This window comes from Ochotona princeps, chromosome X (genome assembly GCF_030435755.1).
Source record: "Ochotona princeps isolate mOchPri1 chromosome X, mOchPri1.hap1, whole genome shotgun sequence".
Taxonomy (NCBI): domain Eukaryota; kingdom Metazoa; phylum Chordata; class Mammalia; order Lagomorpha; family Ochotonidae; genus Ochotona; species Ochotona princeps.
Genome location: NC_080865.1, coordinates 9,106,717 through 9,127,081, shown reverse-complemented (window position 1 = coordinate 9,127,081; position 20,365 = coordinate 9,106,717). Strand labels below are relative to the sequence as shown.

The 20,365-nt window shown below is 51.3% G+C and overlaps 1 protein-coding gene across 1 annotated transcript; it reads left to right on the top strand.

Moving 5' to 3' along the window:
- Positions 1 to 10,757: 10,757 nt before the first annotated feature.
- On the top strand, positions 10,758 to 17,587 carry WAS (WASP actin nucleation promoting factor). The gene is made up of 12 exons (XM_004587896.2): positions 10,758 to 10,948; positions 11,230 to 11,370; positions 12,699 to 12,785; positions 12,872 to 12,974; positions 13,068 to 13,109; positions 13,191 to 13,244; positions 13,486 to 13,660; positions 14,578 to 14,620; positions 14,794 to 14,947; positions 15,149 to 15,552; positions 15,750 to 15,864; positions 17,351 to 17,587. Exons 1-12 carry the CDS (start codon positions 10,817 to 10,819, stop codon positions 17,404 to 17,406), a joined length of 1,506 nt encoding a protein of 501 aa, XP_004587953.1. The 5' UTR covers positions 10,758 to 10,816; the 3' UTR covers positions 17,407 to 17,587.
- The last annotated feature ends 2,778 nt before the right edge of the window (positions 17,588 to 20,365 follow it).

Genomic DNA, 20,365 nt, shown 5'->3' with positions numbered 1-20,365 from the left:
CAGTGAATCATTGGAGGGAAGATCTTCCTCTCTGTCTTTCCTCCTCTCTGTTATCTGCCTTTCCAATAAAAATAAAATAAATTTTTTAAAAAAGAGAAAATATCATAACCCAAATATGCATGGAGCATCTCTAACCCATAGCACATCCCGAGGCAGCAATAGCGCACACTGTAGAGTATCACTGGCTCTCCATGACCACAGGACTGATGGGATGCTAAATGAAAGAGGATGGCAATATACCTCTGGCCTTAATCCCGGCTGCTCCACTTCCCATCCAGCTCCATGCTTGTGGCCTGGGAAAGCAGTCGAGGACGGCCCAATGCTTTGGGATCTTGCACCCGTGTGGGAGACCTGGAGGAAGTTCCTGGCTCTGGATCAGCACAGCACCGGCCGTTGTGCTCACTTGGGGAGTGAATCAACGGATGGAAGATCTTCCTCTCTCTCTTTCCTCCTCTCTGTATATCTGACTTTGTAATTAAAAACAAAATCTTAAAAAAATATATATACCTCTGGCCTAAGACTACAATTCAACAGTCAAAGTCACTTCTTAGTGGCTGTGTCTTGCTTTCAAACCACTGTAAAGTTGGAAAATTGTAAGTCAATCACTTGTGAGATGGGGACTGGTCTATCAAATCACTGATGGAGAGGGAAACAGCCAAGTAGTGGCAGGAGCTTGGAGGTGTCAGTTCAGGCCTTTGTCACTTTCCCCCTAATAAGTTAGCATATGGCTCTATCGTGCACACTGCAGACAGAGCAATTCTCTGAGTGTTACGGCATTCTAAACATGCGGGACAGGCATCGGGTCACAAAAGTTCAAGTGCTTTGGATGAGACTTCCGCCAAATCTAAGTGAAGCTGTGCAATGCAGATGGATCTCAAACAGCCACTGAGGCATGCCCTTCCTGTAAGAATTGTCCGGCACGGCTTCTCCCTCACATCTCTACAAACTTTACAAACTGCATCTTTTGTTTTAATCAAATAATTTCATAATAAGTGTTGAAGGCTTTAACTTGTATGTATTATGCTGATTTCGTTTTCACAGCAACCCTATGAGGTGGGCGCTGTGGTTTTTAAATCTTTTTTCTTTATTAAACTTAAAAATACTGATTGCATAGTTGAGAGGGATGCATACCCATGTGGGCCTCTGATTACGATGGGGAGGGTCAAGGTGTGGAAGAAGCTGAATGGATAAGTGATTCAGTTCTTTTTTTATGCTCCAGCTTCTGCTGCCTTGGGGTGAGGCAGGGTGGGGGAGGGGAGGGAGCCACTCCTTCCTGTCAGACTCGGTGAGCACTGAGGCTTAGGGGGATGGTCACTTGATGATGCCTTAGAGACTGCTGTGGGGAAGAGTGTTCCGGGAGGGTATTATTTGAGTGGTTTTGATCTAAGACAATGTCAGTTTCGTTGCTACAGGGTTTAGGAAATCTTTACAAGGTCTATTACCTGACCTTAGGGCATCCAGGAACATTAGGCACAGGAACATGTTGCAAACTTTGGCCAAAAGAATTGTCCGATCTGTTCCGCTTTTCATCCTCTGATGAGGCACTCAACGTCCTCTGCTGTCAGAGATGAGCTGGCTGTCATGTCTTCCATGTGCATCTGGGCATGCTCTCCACTGAGGTGTGCGTTGTTTTTCAAGATTTATTCTTATTTATTGAAAGGTAGAGTTACAGAAAGAGAACACACACACAGCATCTTTCATCTGCTGGCTCATGCCAGAAGCCCAGAGCTTCTTCCAGGTCTCCTATGTGGGTGCAGGGCCCAAGCAGTTGGGCCATCCTCCACTACTTTCTCAGCCACATTAGCACAGAGCTGGAACAGAAGCAGAGTAGCCAGGTCTCAAATCAGCCCTCATACGAGGTGCCAGCATCCCAGGTGGAAGCTTACCCTGAAACACCACCACACTGGTCTGCGGTATGCATTTAAAGCTGAGGAGAGTAAGGGAGGGAGAGCTTCAGTAACTCCCACAGCAAGTAAGAGTTAGAACTAGAATTCAAATCCAAGGTGACTGATCATGGACCCCTTCCCCATCACCAAATCCTGCCCCTGCACACATGTTGCTCTTGCTCTAACCACAAAGCATGGCCCAGAAGTTGCTCATTTCCCTTTCATATATAGAAAGGATCAAGGGAAACAGAAGATAAGCCACAGCTCAGACGAAGATACCTGAATTTGCAAAACACACAGCTCATAAAGACTTCTCCAAAATGGCAAAGAGCGCTTCAACCTCAACAACAACAAAAAAAGGAACATTGCACATTAGAGCTGAGCTAAAGACCTAGCCATGTATGTCCTCCAAAAAGATATGCAGGTTTCAAATAAGCCCATGAAAAAAGGTTCCACATCCTATGCCATTAACCAGTTGCAAATTCAAACAATGATCAGACACTACTACACACTCATTCCAATGGTGAAAATGCAACATACTGGGGGCCAGTGGTGTGGCACAGCCAATTAAGCTGCTGTCTGCAATGCTGCTATCCTCCTTGGGTGATGCTCCAGTTCTGGGTGCTGCACATTGTCTCATGTTTGTTTTTCTTTCTTTTTTCTTTTAAAGATTTATTTATTTTTAATACAAACTCAGATATACAGAGAGGAGAAGAGACAGAGAGGAAGATCCTCCATCCGATGATTCACTCCCCAAGTGAGCGCAACAGCCGGTGCTGCGCCGATCCGAAGGTGGGAACCAGGAACTTCTTCCGGGTCTCCCACGCGGGTGCAGGGTCCCAATGCATTGGGCCGTCCTCAACTGCTTTCCCAGGCCACAAGCAGGGAGCTGGATGGGAAGTGGAGCTGCGGGGATTAGAACCTGCGCCCATATGGATCCCGGCGTGTCCAAGGCGAGGACTTTAGCCACTAGGCCACGCTGCTGGGCCCATGTTTGTTTTTCTTTGCTGTGTATCTTACAATGCCTTGACATCTTGGGGCCTAGCTAATCCTGGAGAGGATGCTCCTCCCAGGACTTCTTTCCCTGATACGGGAAACAACGTGACCTTGAACATGTCTTTGATATGAAACCAACCAATCATCTCTTTTTTTCTAATGATGCATACAAAGGCAATACCCTCGGCCTGTCCTAAATTAACCCAGGGCCAAGGACCAGATAACTAGGGACGTCATAGCCTACCAAAATGATCCACACCATCCAATGCCAAAGCTGCCTGGCCCACTGACCCTGTCTCACCCATTCATGTACTAAAACACACTAAAGGCTCTGCTCATGCGTTCCCTCCTCCCTCTCTCTGCCTCCTGCCACAGCCCAGACCTTCCCTGGCTGGTCCTGGCATGCTTGGTCTAGCCTTGCTTGGTCCTGGCATGGTCCTGCTTCTGGGAACTGTGTGCAACCAGTTCTTCCATGGCCATCACCTCCCGATCTACTGGGATCTACTGCACCTGAAGAACAATAAAACCCCAGGTACATTAAAAAAATATTTTCAACAAAGTATATTTACTTAAAGGCAGTATTGGGGCCAGCATGATGGCTAAACAGGCAAATCTGCTACCTTGTTTTGCCAGCATCCCACATAGGTACCAGCTTGTGTCCCCAGCTGCTCCACTTCTGATCCAGATCCCTACTTGTGTCCTGGAAAGCAGTAGAGGCTGATTCAAATGCTGGGACCCTGCGCCCACATGGGAGACCCTTAGGAGACACCTGGATCACAGCTCCTACCTGTGGGCTTCCCAGCCAGAGTATCACTTGCTGGGGCAAAGTGGGGCAAACACTCGCAGCTGAAGATTCATTCTGATCGTGAATTACGACCTCTTTCCTACGCTGTATGAAATAACAGCTTCCAGCTTTTCACTTGACGGGAACGCTTTGGAGCCCGGAAAACAGGCACCACTACTGGAGAAGGTCTCTGACACCCAGCTGCCTGGCTTTCACCTCAGCTCCTGCCATCAAAACTGAGACAGCAGCCGAGACAAGCGCTTGGGACCCCGGTGCCTGTGTGGCAAACCTATAGGGAGTTGCAGGTTCCGGGCCAAGCTGTGGTCCAGCCTAGCCAGTGCCCAGGCTGCTGTGGTGACTGGAGGAGTAAACCAGATGATGGAAGCTGTTCTCTCCCTCTGTCATGCAAATATAAATACATACACACAGAGATATATAATTACATATATGTATATTTTATTTGAAAGGCAGAGTTTTTGAAAGATTTATTTTATACAAAGTCAGATATACAGAGAGGAGGAGAGACAGAGAGGAAGAGCTTCCATCCATTGATTCACTCCCCAAGTAACCACAACAGCCAGAGTTGCGCTAATCCAAAGCCAGGAGCCTCTTCCAAGTCTCTTCTGTGGGTGTAGGGTCCCAGGGTTTTGGGCCGTCCTCGACTGCTTTCCCAGGCCACAGGCAGGGAGCTGGATGAGAAGCGGGGCTGCCGGGATCAGAACCAGCACCCATATGCGATCCTGGCACATGCAAGGTGAGGACTTTAGCTGCTAGGCTACTGTAACATGCCCAAAAAGGCAGATTTACAGAGAGAATGAGAAACAGAGATCTTTGATCCACTGGTTCACTCCCCAAATGCCTGCATTGGCCAGAGTTGGGCTGCTCCCAAGCAGGAGTCAGGAAATTTTTCCAGGTCTCCCACAAGGGTGCAGGGACTTGTGACATCCTCTGCTGTTTTTCCAGGACATTTTAGGAACTGTATCAGAAGTGGAACAGCCGGGACATTAACAGGCGCACATATGGGCACTGGCGAGGCGACTGGAGTCTTAGCTTACCACACGTCAGGTCCAGGACATTTATATCTATAGCTATAGCTACACATCTGCTCAGCTAAATCTGTTCACAAATTCTACCTTCCACAGAACACTAAAACACAAACACAATTCAGCCATGCATCTGGCCACTTTTCTGCAACGTCATGGCTCCATTGCCAGTGGTAGAGCTCAACTGCACTCCAGACCTCCTGAAAGGGAATACCATTCACACCTCCACCGTCGGTTCATGATGGCTCCATCCCTGCTCTCCCCACATTTGCCTTCTGCTGATCTGAGCTTCCCCAGCCCCACCTCAGCTCCCACTCCAGCTCATTCCGCCCTTTTGCCAGCTGTGTTTTCAGCCTCTGTGCTTTACCCAAGTGTACTTTCTAGGGATTGGTCACACAGCACACCTACAGCTCTGTATAAAGTTCTTGCACGCGGGCATCATAGTGACTGCCTTTAGGGATTAATGCATATGCGAATGCACTCTTGGATGCACATAACACATCCCCCTATTTAATTCAAACACAACGAGGAATATAAATCTGCAGAATTTCACACCAATCGGTTATATCACCTACCGGGTGTATGACATGGCATGTGGTCAATCGCTAGGCACAGAGAACCACAAAACGCGTTCCCTCTAAACGTTCTCTACCGCATGGGGCTTGTGACTGCTAGCAAACCTGCAGCCTTTATGTCAGAACTGATTTTCTCTAACTGCCACAGCGCAAGTGAGCCGCACTCGGGCTGCTCGCTTTTTCCGGTCCCGCCAGAATTCCAAACCCAAGGTGCCCATGGGAACCAAGCTCAACGCAACTCTCCGTTCCGAGAATGAGAGAATAGTAAACTTCAGATTCACTGACCTAAGGAAGGAAAACCCTGTGGGCTAGTTCCCACAGTTACAGGGGAGGCGCAACCCCGGTGCAGAAGCTCACAGTCCCCTCAAAACTTTACACGTGCTGCCCCTTTAAGGGCGAACTTTCCTGCTGTGCACCTGAACCAAGACCATCCCGCCCACCCCAGCCTCAATGCGCAAGCCCACAGCGCACTGTCCAATCGGAAGGCAGTGCACATGGGCGAGGGCGGGGCTGTGTTCCTCCCGCGGCCTGACCCTACGGAGCACCGCTGGGGCCAGAATTGGGAACCGACCAATCAGAGCCCAGGAAGCGCCCGCTCAGAGCCAATGGCTCGTCAGCCTGCGCGGAGGGCCGGCGCAGCATGGAGGTGTCGGGTCGGGGGACAGGGCGACACGGCGGGTCGGAGAGGCCCCGCGGCCCCGCCGGAGATCCGGGACCGTCCGCGTCTGTTCTCATCCACCAGGACGGACGTGGGGCTCGGGACGGGCGGGAGCCTCTCGGTGCGGGACGAGGCTGTGTCCCGCCTGTTCCTTCTCTCTCCCCTACGTGCTGGTACATTCCAAGGTGGCCGTCCTCTCAGGTGGATGCTTCCGGGTGGACGGTTCCATGGCTGCGTTCTCCCCCGTGCCCGCGTGGTCCAGTGCAGACGGTGGCCTTAGTCCAGGAGTGGGTGGGCGCTCAGCTGGGGTCACTACCTGGGGTCACTACCTGGGGTTACACAGCTGCTGGATCACACAGCTGGGGCCACTCACCTGGGACCACACAGCTGGGGTCACTCACCTGCTGGGGTCACTCACCTGCTGGGGTCACACACGTGGTCACACACCTCTGGGGTCACTTACCTGGGACCACACACCTGCTATGGTCACTCACCTGGGGCCACACACCTACTGGGGTCACTCACCTGGGGCCACTCACCTGGGGCCGTACACCTGCTGGGGTCACACACAGCTACTGGGGTCACACACTTGTGCTACACAGCTGGGGTCACTCACCTGGGGTCACTGGTGTGAACACACACTGAATGACCGAGAGCTGCAAGTGCAGGGACTGGGGGACATTGCTGTCCCTGGGGTGTCACAGGTCAGCTTGCCAAGCCCGTGTCCCTCTGCAGATGGGGCAGTGAGGGGACGCTGTGCTGTGTAACATCTCAGGCCGGAGGGGAGACCCCAGCAGCCAGTCATAGGTGGAGAGTGGCCAGCCTCACAGGGTAAAGCTCCGAGATGGGTTTGGTGTGGGACCCTCACCCAATGGCGGTTAAGACCCGGATATCTGATAGAGGAAGGGCTGGGGGAAGGAAGATTAGACTGAAGGGATGAAATCCCGTTTATCCAGCTTACGCACCTATGTCATAAAAGGACCACAACTCACAGCCATGACTGTCAAGTCCTGCCCTCATCACCTGACAGGGATTAACCTTGGTCTTCTCATAACCTCAGGCCTCCCGATGCTTCCTATTCAAGGGAGCATTGAGTCTTGGGCTTGGGAAAGGACCTCCTCTGGGTGGGCCTGTCCCCAGGAAGCACCCCTGCAGGTGCGGCGGCTGTGGCAGTCAGGAGAGCACCGTGTGTTAATGTAAATGTCACCCTCTTGGCCTCACTTTGGTCTTCAGGAGCAGCAGTAGCACCTCCGCATGCCCACACTTGTCCGTGGGCTCCACTAGCTGGTGATGCCCAGGGTGTACAGGGCACCCCGTGTCTTGGGGTTGGATGGTGGGGTCAGGATCTGTGGGCCATGTCTTCCTAGAAGCAGGTGAGCAGCAGGTGTGCACAGCAAGTGATTCTGCATCTGGGGAGCCCTGGGGGCTTGGGCAGGTCTGTTCTCTGGACCACGAGGTGGGCGTCAGTGGGTGTAGCCTGGCTCCCGGTGCCCGCTGCTTCACTCCACAGTCGGGTAGATCTGCAGGTTCTGGCCATCGGACACTGCCTGCCATGGGACCTGCCCCTGCTGGGAGCAGCCAGTGAACCTGGCTGAGGTTTCTGGTCTGGGTTTCAAACTGTCTGAAGGACCTGGAGCCCAGATCTCCTTTGAGGCTGTCACCTCAGCATGCGCTGACACCAGGGCAGCAAAGCAAGGGCTGAAGGCGACATGTGACAAAGGTGCAGATGCGGTGGATGGCGACATGTGAGAGAGGCGGATGTGGTGTCACTGCGGGTGAAGTGGCCTGGAATGTCAGCATCCCGTATTGGAGCTTCTTCATGTCAGTGCTGCTCCCCTGTGATCCCGCTCCCTGCTAGTGTGCCTGCGAAGGTAGCCGGCGATGGCTCAAGTACTTGGACCCCTTTTCACCCACGTGGAAGACCAGGGTTGGGCTCCTGGCTCCTGGCTTGGCCTGGTGCAGTCCTGGCTTTTTTTGCTGTTTTGGGAGTCAACCAGTGTCAGATTCCCAGTGTAATTTTTTATATTATGACTTTCATAAGCCTTTTTTAAGATAATTATTTTCATTGGGAAACCAGATTTACGTAGAGAAAAATCTTGCATCTACTGGTTCACTGCCCACAACTGCCAGAGCTGTGCCATGAGCTTCTTCCAGATCTTCTTCATGGGTGCAGGTGACAGCCTCTGCGGCTTTCCCAGGTGTAGGCAGGGAGTTGGATCAGAAGGGGGGCAGCTGCGACAGGAACTTGTACCCAATATGCTCCTGCTTGAAATTGAAAGGTTAATCTATTGGGCCATTGCACTGGCTCCCTGCCATAAACCTTTTTTTTTTTTTTTTTTTTTTTTTTTTGGAAACCTTCCTCATATATATGGATTTTTTATTCCTTTTTTTTTCCCCCCGCCAAATGAACTTAGCTTTTAATCCAAGTTTTCCACAAAGTTTGGAACTACCTTCCAAGCTCAGTGAGTTGAGGATGCCATAAACGGAGTCATGAGGGAACAAGGTGATGGAGACTGCCACTGCATTATAAGATGGGGCTTTGGCTCCCGAGTTAGGAAAGTGACTTCGGACCTGTTGGTGAGGACTGCCACAGGGGTGTCCCAGGATTGGCAGGCTCTCCTCACTCCCCGTGGATATTGCCTGTAGGGAACCTGGAAATGTCAGTTACACCCCTGGCCTCCTAAGTATCAAAACAACTACTCCTGCACCTGAGACTTCAGTACCTCCCTAATGGCCTGCTTCACGGGTGGGCAAACAGGCACTAGCAGGCATGGTGACTGAGCTAGCACTCAGGTGGGGAAGCAGTCTGGCATTATTTGGGAAAGTTCGAGATATGCAAACCTCTCAAGCCTCCAGTTCTGCTCGCTGACAGTTTGCAAGCAGACTCTGAGTGAACACCGGGTGGCCTTGCGCCAGACCACAAGGAGCAAACACAGGCCAACCATCTGTAACCATGAGACCGTGGATAAACAAATGACGAGTACATGCTATAGAATACTGTACAACAGTGGTAATGAACAGCCACTGCTGTGGGCAAGACAGCTGCTGCTCTAACAGCTAACAGTAACAACAGGGAGGGCGGGATGGAGCAGAGTGCATGCACTGAGACCCAACCTGTGGGCTGATGCTGAGGCATAGCAGGTTAAGCCTCCCCGACTGAGATTCCAACATCTTATATAGGCACCCGGTGTGTGCAAGGCGAGGACTTTAGCTGCCAGGCCATGCCGCCGGGCCCAAATAAAGCTTTTTAAAAAAAGGTTCAAGGGCCCAGCACAGTAGCCTAGTGGCTAAAGTCCTTGCCTTGCACGCGGCCAGCATCCCATATGGGCGCCGGTTCTAATCCTGGCTGCTCCACTTCCCATCCAGCTCCCTGCTTGTGGCCTGGGAAAGCAGTCAAGGACGGCTCAATGCATTGGGACCCTGCACCCGCGTGGGAGACCTGGAACAGTTTCCTGGCTTCAGATCAGCTCAGTTTGGCTGTTGCGACCGCCTGGAGAGTGAATCAACGGACAAGAGATCTTCCTCTCTATCTCTCCTCCTCTCTGTATATCTGCCTTTCCAATAAAAATTAAAATAAATTTTTTTTTTTAAAAAAAGGTTCAGGACAGGCATTTGGTGTGGCAGTTAAGATGTGGCTTGGGACACACACATTCCATATTAGAGTGCCTGGTTCAAGCCCTGGCTCTGTTTCCGATATCATTTTCCTGCGGACGTGCACTTTGGGGGATACCAGATGATGACTCAAGTGCTGGGGTCCTGCTCCCTCTGTGGGCAACCCACACTGAGTTCCTGGCTCCATGCTTCAGCCTAACCTAACTCCAGCTCTGAAGGCATCTGGTGAATGAACCAGAAGATGGGAGGTCTCTGTCTATCTTTCAAAGACATAAATTTTTGAAGTTTAAAAGGCAACAAATACTAAATAAGATGTTCAGGCATTTGTATATGCTGTAAAGTTCCTTTCTTTTAACAAAGAGCTGAGGGGCTGGCTCTGTGACACAGTGTGATTGGGCCACCACCTGTAATATTGGCATCCCATATGGGAACTTCAGTTTGAGTCCCGGGTGCTAGATTGCCATTCAAGCTCCCTGCTAATGTACCTAGGAAGGCAGTAGAAGATGGTTTAAGTGCCTGGGCCACTGCATCCACAAGCGAGATCCAGGTGAAGTTTAAGCCTCCTGGCCTTGGCCTGGCCCAGCTCTGGCTGCCGTGGCTCTTTGAGGAGAGAACCAGGGGATAGAAGACCTCTCTGTGTGAGTCTCTCCTTTTCTCTGTGTCACTCTGCCTTTCAAATAAATAAAATAAGCCAAATAAAAACAAAAGTAGAAAGGCTGAGTGGCGGGAAGCGCACTAGGAGCTCCAGGAGGTGAGGGTGAGAGAAGTGAGCCAGGGGAATGCAAGCTCTGTGGTTCAGACTAGGGCTGGCGCTGGAATGAACAGGAAAGGTGCTGATGGCGCTGCCCAGCAGCACCAGGGGCCTGGGCTTGGGCCCCGGCCTCTCTGGTGCCTTGGGGCAGAGAAAGGCCTCCCAGCCCCGTGGTTCCTCCTCACCCCAGCCAGCCCTGCAGAGGTGCTGCAGATGGCTCAGCTCTTCCTGCCAGCCAGAGGGAGGAAGGCCTGAGCTAGTCAGAGAGAGGTGGGTGCCAGAGAATGAGACCGTAGGAGAGGTACCCGAGCTAGCAAAACAGATGGTTCTGACTAGTAAAATGGAGGACCCCAAGGTGGGCCGTCAGGGAGGAGGAGCCCAGGCCCCGTGGGGGGGCCCCTGCAGGACTTGTTTCCCCTGTGGTTTTCTGCACTTCCTGTTCCTTTGCTCACTGCGGAAGTTCTTACCCTGCACCCTGAGCCCAGCCAAGAGGACAAGGGCAGAAGGCACCATGAGTGGGGGCCCTGCGGGAGGCAGGCCCGGGGTTCGGGGAGGACCTGAGCCAAAGCAGAACATTCCCTCCAGCCTCCTTCAGGACCATGAAAACCAGCGACTCTTCGAGATGCTGGGACGCAAGTGCTGGGTGAGCTGGGGATCCCCTGGCGCTCTCTGCCTCCCGCCCTCCTTCTCTTCCTCTCCCTCCTGGCTCCTCAGCCTCTCCAGCCTTCCTCTCTCCTTCTCCATCTTCCCTGCCTTCTCTTCCTCTCCCATATCTCCCATCCTAGAAGCCACTTGTCGTTGTTCGCCCATCCCAGGAAGAGCTCGATGTCTCCTCCATGACAGCCACAGGCCCGGAAGGGCCAGGTATGGCTCTCCAGGACCTTCCAGCTGGTCCTGACCAGGCTGCCCTGCTCTCTCTGGCAGACGCTGGCCACTGCAGTTGTTCAGCTGTACCTAGCGCTGCCCCCTGGAGCTGAGCACTGGACCAAGGAGCATTGTGGGGCTGTGTGCTTCGTGAAGGACAACCCCCAGAAGTCCTACTTCATCCGCCTTTATGGCCTTCAGGTGAGCCCCGCCCCTCACAGCACTTCCCTGTCTGCAAAGCCAGATCTCCGTGATGAACTCTGAGCCCTTGGAGCAGCCGGCAAACAAACCCTTGATCCCAAGAACCACAACTCACCCAGATCTCAAAGCCTGTATTGCCTTTCTAACTCTCAATGGCTTGACCCCCAGAGTCTCCATTTCAAATATTAAGCCACTCTCCAGGGCCACTTGGGTCTCCAAACTCAACTAACCAAGCACTGTATTTATGCCTAAGCCTCTCATCCATTCAGAGCTCAGCATGCTGCATCTCAGCAAGCCCCCATCAAAACTCGTGAGCCCCAGCTGTTTGCTCAGCACCTAAGTCATAAGCCTGCTACATAGACCCCAGACCTGAAGAGTCCATTGAGTCTTGAACTTCTCAAACTCCAAATCAGTCTTCTTAATCCCACAGCATGTACCGCAGAAAGTCCACCTTAAAACTACTCAAACTGGTGCTGGCACTGTGGCCCATCAAAACAAGCCTCCATCTGCAGTGTCAGAATCCCATATGGATGCTGGTTCTAGTCCCCGTTGTTCTATTTCCAATCCAAATCCCTGTTAATGGCCGGAGAAAGCAGTGGAGGATGGTCCAAGTCATTGGGCCCCTGCACCCACATGGGAGACCTAGAAGAAATTCCTGGCTTCAGCCATTTGGGGAATGAACCAGTGGATACAAGATCTTTCTGTTTCTATTTCTTTGTGTAACTCTGCCTTTCCAATAAAAGTAAATAAATGTTTTTAAACTATCATAAATAAACTACTCAAACAAATAAGGAAGATCCTGACATCACTTCCAGATGCCAAGGCCATCGACTATTGACCAAACTCCACAGGTCTACGTCAGCTTCATGGACCCACAATTGTAGATATTTTGGCTGAAATCCTCCCCCACCTGCCAAGTGTATATGTCAGGAAACTCAAGTCTCAACCCTACTGCCCAAGTCCAACCTGCCACAGAGCTGGGGCAGCCCAGGATTGGGATTAAGGCTGTGTATGAATCTCAGTTTCCTGGGTCTGGAGTCCTACATTTTTCCAAACCTAGACCCAGTCCCACATGTCGAGTCCTGAACACCACTTCTACAACACCTTCACATCCAAAGCAGAGTCTGGTACACAGACTCTGTATTAACCTTCTGATTCTGACACCTGGACCCTCAAATCTCTGATGCTGAGAGCAAGTCTCCTGAATCAGACTCCAGAGCCCCAAGCCTATACAGCATGGCCCCTGCCCAGATGACAACAGTCTGTCACCCAGCTAGAGGGTACCTCGGTGCTGGTGTGCCCCCCATTACCTCCCTGCACCTTTCCAGGCTGGCCGGCTGCTCTGGGAACAGGAGCTGTACTCACAACTCGTCTACTCCACTCCCACTCCCTTCTTCCACACCTTTGCTGGAGATGTAAGTAATCAACCAAGCCCTATACATCAAGGGGCATGGGGAGGAGGTTGGAATGGTGGGGCATACTGACCCTGAGGCACGTGCAGGACTGCCAAGCGGGGCTGAACTTTGCCGATGAGGGCGAGGCCCAGGCCTTCCGGGCCCTGGTGCAGGAAAAGATCCAGAAAAGGAATCAGAGGAAAAGTGGAGGTGAGGAGGTCTTGAGGGGGGTAAGGCTTTTGAGGTTTCCCACACTTTGCATTCCCCTCCATGGTTTCACTCCCCGCTGATCCCTTTCTACAGACAGACGCCAGCTACCACCACCACCAGCACCAGTCACAGACGGTGAGTTTTCTAGAACAAGTAGGGATGAAGAGGGCTTGCCCAGGAGCCTGTGGCAAGCCCCTGCCCTTTCCATCTACCCAGAAAGAAGAGGGGGACTCCCACCCCTGCCCTCACACCCAGGTGGAGACCAAGGGGGTGAGTGCTGATTCTTTTTTGTATCTTTGAGTGGTGGGTACTTGGTGGGAGACTAGGTGCATAAGGGATCTACTCATTTCTCTCCATTGACTCCACTTGGGCCCCCTCACTCATTCCCTCGCGATCATTATTTTTCTCTCTCCCTCTCCCAACAGTTCTCTTGCTTCCTGCCCCTTTGTATACTTTGTTTGTTAGGTAAGTGGGTCAATGGTCCAGTTACATCACCCTATTTTCTGCATAGGCCCACCAGGTGGCCCCGTGTCTGTGGGGCTGGTGACAGTGGACATCCAGAATCCTGACATCACGAGTTCACGGTATCGTGGGCTCCCCGCACCTAGTGCTGGCCCAGCTGATAAGAAACGTTCTGGGAAGAAGAAGATCAGCAAAGCTGATATTGGTGCACCCAGTGGATTCAAGTAAGTGCCTCTCCCCAGTGGTCCCACAGATTCCCAGGGGTGGGTAAGGCACTTATGAACAGGTGAAAAGCTAGGTGGAGGGAAGAATTGTCAAATGGGTTCAAGGAAGGGACTATACTGAGGTAAACGAGGTGCACAGCATGGAATTCAAGGAGGCAACTGCCCTCAGGGTCATGCTGCCTCTGTAAGTGTTGTAGCCCAGGCACCTCTCTGACATTACCCAAGTTCCAAACTATGTAGGCTGGTAGACAAGGTAAATGAGATGGTAAATGAGGTGGTGAGTGCAAAGGTAGGAGGATGGAAATATGAATGAATGAATCAATGAATGGGTGGTTGAATGGATGGCTTAATCAGTTCAGTGAAAGTTGGTGGGTAGGATGGCTGAGTGAATGAGTGTGGGGACAGACTGATAAGCAGGTTGATTGGTTCACCAGCAAGGTAGATCGAGGTGGACAGGTGGTTGAATATGTGGATGAATGGACAGTTTAGTGGGTAAGTGAACAGAAGTATGTGGCTAAATGGGTACAGAAATGAGTGGCAGGAGGAAAAGCAGGGGCACATTTGTGGATGACTGGGTGCCTAGACAACTGTGTGTGAGCTCAGATTGGTGGGCAGGTGGATGAATGGTAGGCGTGGCTCAGGTGTGGGCTGATGGCAGAGGGCAGATGTGTGTAGCCATCAGGATGGATGGGAATGGACAGGTGAGCAAGTGATTGAGTGTGGAGAGGGTGGAAGGAGGGGAAGATGTGTGTCCCCACCCACGGACCACTTCCCCACTCCACTGCTCACCTCACTCAGCCATTCCGACTCAGGCATGCGTCCTGGCCTCTCTGGAGATGTCCGAGGAGGAGAGGGCATGAGGGTTCCCTGGGAAGGGAGGATAGAGGGGCTCACTGTCCTCTCCTCACCTCCTCCAGACATGTCAGCCACGTGGGGTGGGACCCTCAGCACGGATTTGACGTGAGTAATTCCCAAGTGTCCCTGGATCCCGCTGACCTGCCTTTTCATAGAGCTCACTGAAAGCCCAGAGCCAGCCCCACTGCTTCCCACCACCCTGGCCAACATGGCACCTGTGACAGTCCTATCCCTTCCCTCCACACCTTCTTCCTCTGCCCTGCCCACCTCCGGGACAGGTGAACAATCTCGACCCTGATCTGCGGAGCCTGTTCTCCAGGGCGGGAATCAGTGAGGCTCAGCTCACCGATGCAGAGACCTCCAAACTGATCTACGACTTCATCGAGAACCAGGGAGGACTGGAGGCCGTGAGACAGGAGATGAGGCGCCAGGGTGAGAGCCCTCTCTACCTAGCCTTCTTCTTCAGCCCTGGTGGCTGTGAAGCCACCCAGCCCTCATGCAATGCCCTGTACAATGAGGGAGTTCATCAGTCAGCGGAGGTGGGGTGGCAGACCCATTTTACAGATGGGCAGAATTGTATTGCAAGAACACAATAATAATGACAGTTGTGTGTTATTTCTCCCACCCCCACAGAGCCACCCCCACCACCATCCAGAGGAGGAAACCAGCCTCCCAGACCCCCACTTGTGGGTGGCAGCAAGGGCCGTTCTGGTCCACTACCCCCTGTCCCTTTAGGGGGTGCTCCACCCCCACCCACACCACGGGGACCCCCACCCCCAGGCCGAGGGGGCCCTCCACCACCACCCCCTCCAGCTACTGGCCGTTCTGGACCACCACCCCCTCCACCGCCTGGAGCTGGGGGACCACCAGCTCCACCTCCTCCACCCCCTCCACCACCACCACCACCCCCTAGCTCTGGGGATGGGCCATTGCCTCCCCCACCTCCTCCTGCTCCATTGTCTGGGGGCAACGTGGTCTCTGGAGGAGGTCGGGGGGCACTTCTGGATCAAATCCGGCAGGGAATTCAGCTGAACAAGGTGAGGACTTGAACAATGAAGAATTAGGGGATCTGGGAGGATACTGGTGGACTGAGACTGAGACTGATGTGGGTGCCAGGCTTTGGGGATTGAATGCTAAGGTTAGCAGATGGGTGGAGAGCCTTGAAGAGGATTGGTGCATGGGAGGAAAAACTATGACGAAGGGGTTGAGAAGTTCTGATCCTTCCTCACTGCAGACTCCTGGGGTCCAAGAGAGCTCAGCCCTGCAGCCACCACCACAGTCTGCCGAGGGACTGGTGGGTGCCTTGATGCATGTGATGCAGAAAAGAAGCAAGGCCATCCACTCCTCAGGTGAGCCTGTTCTGCCAGGACCAGGAATCTGGCTTCCAGGCCTAACCTTGGCCATCAAACATCCCCAGCAGTCCATATCAATCAAGACATTAGCTGTTTCCATTAATAACAGCATCTTTAAGAGTGTTAGCTCAGTCTCCTTAATGTTAACGTTGACAAAGTAAATGACCATGATAGAACTCTTATCTTTGACAACAGGATTAATATTATTGCCAGGGTGTTTCCACGACATTAACCTCATGTATTCAGTCCTATTGACTTCAGCCCACTATGTAACCATAATATTTTGAAGAACCCCATCTTTGATACTAGTATTAACTTTAACTTACTGTACTAACAGCTTTACATGAATTCATAATGAAGTATAGCTGATTTCATCTTTTTGCAATAATTCTAACGTTAACCTCCTAATGTGTCAACAATATTGTCTTCACACATTCTATAAAGATAATAGTAATTTCAACCTGTCATGGGACAATAATACAATTAAGTCCAACTTTGACAATAAAAGAAAGTGTATCCACAAGGTTAATGCAAATCAGTTATGTGATAGCATTACAAACAAGCCTTATCTTTTGGCAGTATTGTCATTAACTTCCTTATGAGTCAAAACATTACCATTAACCCACCATTAGGTAATAATAAATCATGCCATATTCACTAATAACATTTACACTTACCATATTAAGTAACAAATGGGTAAACATTCACACTTTCTGTAACAGTATCCTGACTAACCATGTTTTTGTAAATTATTTTTATAGATTTTTAAAAAAATTTTTGTTACACACACAACGTGGTCTTCAGTCTGCAGGTTTACTACTCAGATGGCAGCAATAGGTGGAGCTGGCCCAGGCCTAAGCCAGGAGTCTGTAACTATCTGGGTCTTCCATGTGGGTGACAGGAGCCTGTGTACTCAGGCCATTTTCTGCTGCCTTCATAGGCACATCAGCAGGGAGCTAGATCAGAAGCAGAACAGCTGGAGCTGTCACTATGGTATAGTGGGTAAAGTGGCTGCCTACATCCCCCATGGGTGCTGGTTTGTGTCCCAGCTACTCCAATTCCCATTCCTTGCTAATGGCCTAGCAAAAGCAGTACAACATGGCCTAAGTGTTTGGGCCTCTGCTACCTGTGTGGGACACCTGGATGAAGCTCTTGGCTCTTGCATTTAGCCTGTCTCAGCCCTCACCATTGTGGCCACTTTGGGAGAGGTGAACCAGTGGATAAAAGATCTCTCTCTCCCTCTCCATCTCTGCTTCTCTGTGTAACGCTAAGTTTTAAACAAATACATCTTGAGGGAAAAAAGTAGAACAGCTAGGACTCAAGCCATTGTCCTTAAGGGATGCCAGTGTCACAGGTGGTAGCTTAACCCACTGTGCCACAACTTGGGCCCTATAATGTCATCCCCCAGACTAACCATTTTTGATAATGCTGTCTTAATTTCAACTCAAACCAGAGATCTTTCTGAATCTTTGTCTCCCTTTAGATGAAGGGGAGGACCAGGCAGGTGATGAGGATGAAGACGATGAATGGGATGACTGAGTTGCAGCCCCTGCTCCTCTGCTGTCTACTGCCCCAGCCCGCTGGCCCAGACTCTACAATCCAGGACCTCACATCCCATCGCTTCCCCACCAGCCCTTCACATGCTGTTATTCCTTGCTTGTTCTCGTACTCACTGTCCCAATACCAAGGATCTTTTTATTATTAAAGTTTATTTAAAAGATGTGGAGATCACAGATCCATGTGGGCCATGTTTAGGGTGGTGGGGATGGGATGGGAAAGATGGGAGAGAAAGAAATGCTTCTGCCTTCCATCCTGTGTTTGTGGGAAGAGAGAGAGAGCACTCCTCCACATTGCCAGACTTCATATGTGCCTGGGAAGGGGAGCGGTTTCATGATACCAGCCCAGGTGCGGGGGGAGGGGATGTAGGCTCCTGTGATTGAGAGATGCGCAGGTGGGGCTTCAAAGAGCGGGGCAGTGGGGCTTGCATCTTGGGACCCTATGCCAGCGACCTAGCTGTCTTACGTCATTCCCCTTCAGAGAGGTCTGACTCTGCCTCTCAGGGTGACTGCAGGGAGCAGAATCATCACATCTTCTGTAGTTACTTCCTGCTGATTGGGACATGGGGCTTTTCTGTCCCTGATTCAGAATTTTCTTTTTTTATATATAGTTAATTTTGTTAAGTTTATCTAAAAGCTGAGAAAATCACAAACACACACAGGCCATATGCAGAAATGGAGTGAATAGGGAGGGGAAAGGTGGGAGAGAGATGTTTCTACTTTTCATTATGTGTCCCCAGGAAGAGAGAGATTGCCCTTCCCTATTGTCTCGCTTCTCGTGAGCCTGGGAAGTAGAGTGATATGATACTACCTCCAAGTCTCAGGTGAGAAGTACATCCTGGGGAAGAGGTCAGTTGATTGATAGGTAAGCATACAGTATATAGGACATGGGAGATATGGCTTCAGATTCTTGAGTCTAAGCTTGACACCTGCCTGTCCCATTTCATTTCCCCCATCAGAAATTTCTGATCCATATGCTCAAGGGCTACTGAAGGTTGTAGATTCATCTTGTCTTCCCTGGTTACTTCCTATTGGCTAGGGAACATAGGCCTTGCAGATCCTGGGTTCGAAAATCTCTCTCTATCCATCTACTGGATCTATCTCATGAGTTGGAGAAATTCCAGAGGGTGCCAATGACTGTGTCCCCCACATTGTCATCACTACTCTGTGAAGTCATTGGCCTCTTTGCTGCCTTTTGAAACAGCAACTGAGGTCCTCAAGTGGCTTACAGGAGCTGGCTGACTTGTGCACTGGGCAATATCCTTTACCCTGCACAGAAGTAATCACAGGAGATGGTACAACATGCATTGTATGCTCCAGTGCAAGAACACACACACACACTCTACTTCAGGTTCTGGTCCCGGAGATCAGAAATTCTATTATGGGCCCGATGGCATGGCCTAGCGGCCAAAGTCCTCGCCTTGAACGCACCGGGATCCCATATGGGCGCAGGTTCTAATCCCGGCAGCTACACTTCCCATCCAGCTCCCTGCTTGTGGCCTGGGAAAGCAGTCGAGGATGGCCCAATGCATTGGGACCCTGCACCCGCGTGGGAGACCTGGAAGAGGTTCCAGGTTCCCGGCTTCAGATTGGCGCGCATCGGCCGTTGCGGCTCACTTGGGGAGTGAATCATCGGACAGAAGATCTTCCTCTCTGTCTCTCTTCCTCTCTGTATATCCTGCTTTCCAATAATAATAAAATCTTTTTTTTTAAAAAAAAGAAATTCTATTGTGTTTAAGATCAATAGGCTTCTTAGTGACACCAAACTATCGGTGCCAGCCCCTCCTCCCAGGACATTGGCCTCAGGTTCCTGACCTAACACAGTGGTATGCCTCTGGAACAGTCCGCCTAGGAACCACTAGGCACCTGGTCTGCTTGCACGCCCTGAACCCCAGCCTTGGACCCTTGGCAGTGGTGTGCCACCAGTGCAGCTTGTCTAGGACCCATCAAGCCCCTGGCCTGCTGCTCTCAGACTGGCAGGATGTGGTCTGCCTAGAACCCCAGCATTATGCCCCTGGTCTGCCAAAGCCCATCAATGCCTTTCCCTTTCCACACCCAGAAGCCCAACTTCATGCCCCTGATCAAGTACAGTGGCATGTTATTGTTGCTGTCTGCTTAGGACTCATAATACCCCTGGCTTATCCATCCCCAGCCTGGGTGCAGCCTATTTAGGATCAGTGAAGTCCCCAACCTGCCTGCTCACAGACATGTGTGGTGGCTCACCACAAGAGTGCCCTGCCTAGGACCCTGGTGTTGGACTCCTTGCTTCTCTGCCCCCAAGCTGGCACAATGGTATGTTGCACCCCTGGGAGCAGCCTGCTCTAAGACCCCTCTATGGGACCCAGGGCCTGCCTGCTCTCATCTTGCCTCCATGCAGGTGGCATGCCACTTTGCTGAGAGCAGCCTGTCTTAAAACCCAAAGTCTGGATTTTTAGGTCTCTTGCAAAAGCCAATCTCTTGGATACTTGACATTAAAGCATAGACAACTAAGCTGACACCCTGGGATGGCTAACACAGAATTGGCATGAACCAGGCCCAAAATGCCAGCCAGCTATTTTGGCTGCTTTTCTCCCAGTACTGTAACACTCATCAAGGTACAAGGTGACCCAGGTAGCTGCTTACAGCTGGGGTCAAAATGATCTTTCTGTCTCATCCAATGGATCCCTCTCATGAGCCAGAGAATTTCCATTCAGGGACCAATAGCAGTCCCCTGCATCTTCATCTTTGCTCTGAGAAGTTGTGGGTTTCTTTTCATGTAAGCTGGCAACAGAGGCAGCCTAACCATGCAATGTGTACACTCAGGCCAGACCACACACCCATAGGTTCTGGTCCCTGAGGTTGAGATTCCAATATGTCTAAAGCCAACATGAGGAAAGCATGGACTACTTGACAACTGCAGAATTCATATGTCCTTACCTTCCCTGGCCCCACACAGTGGGTGC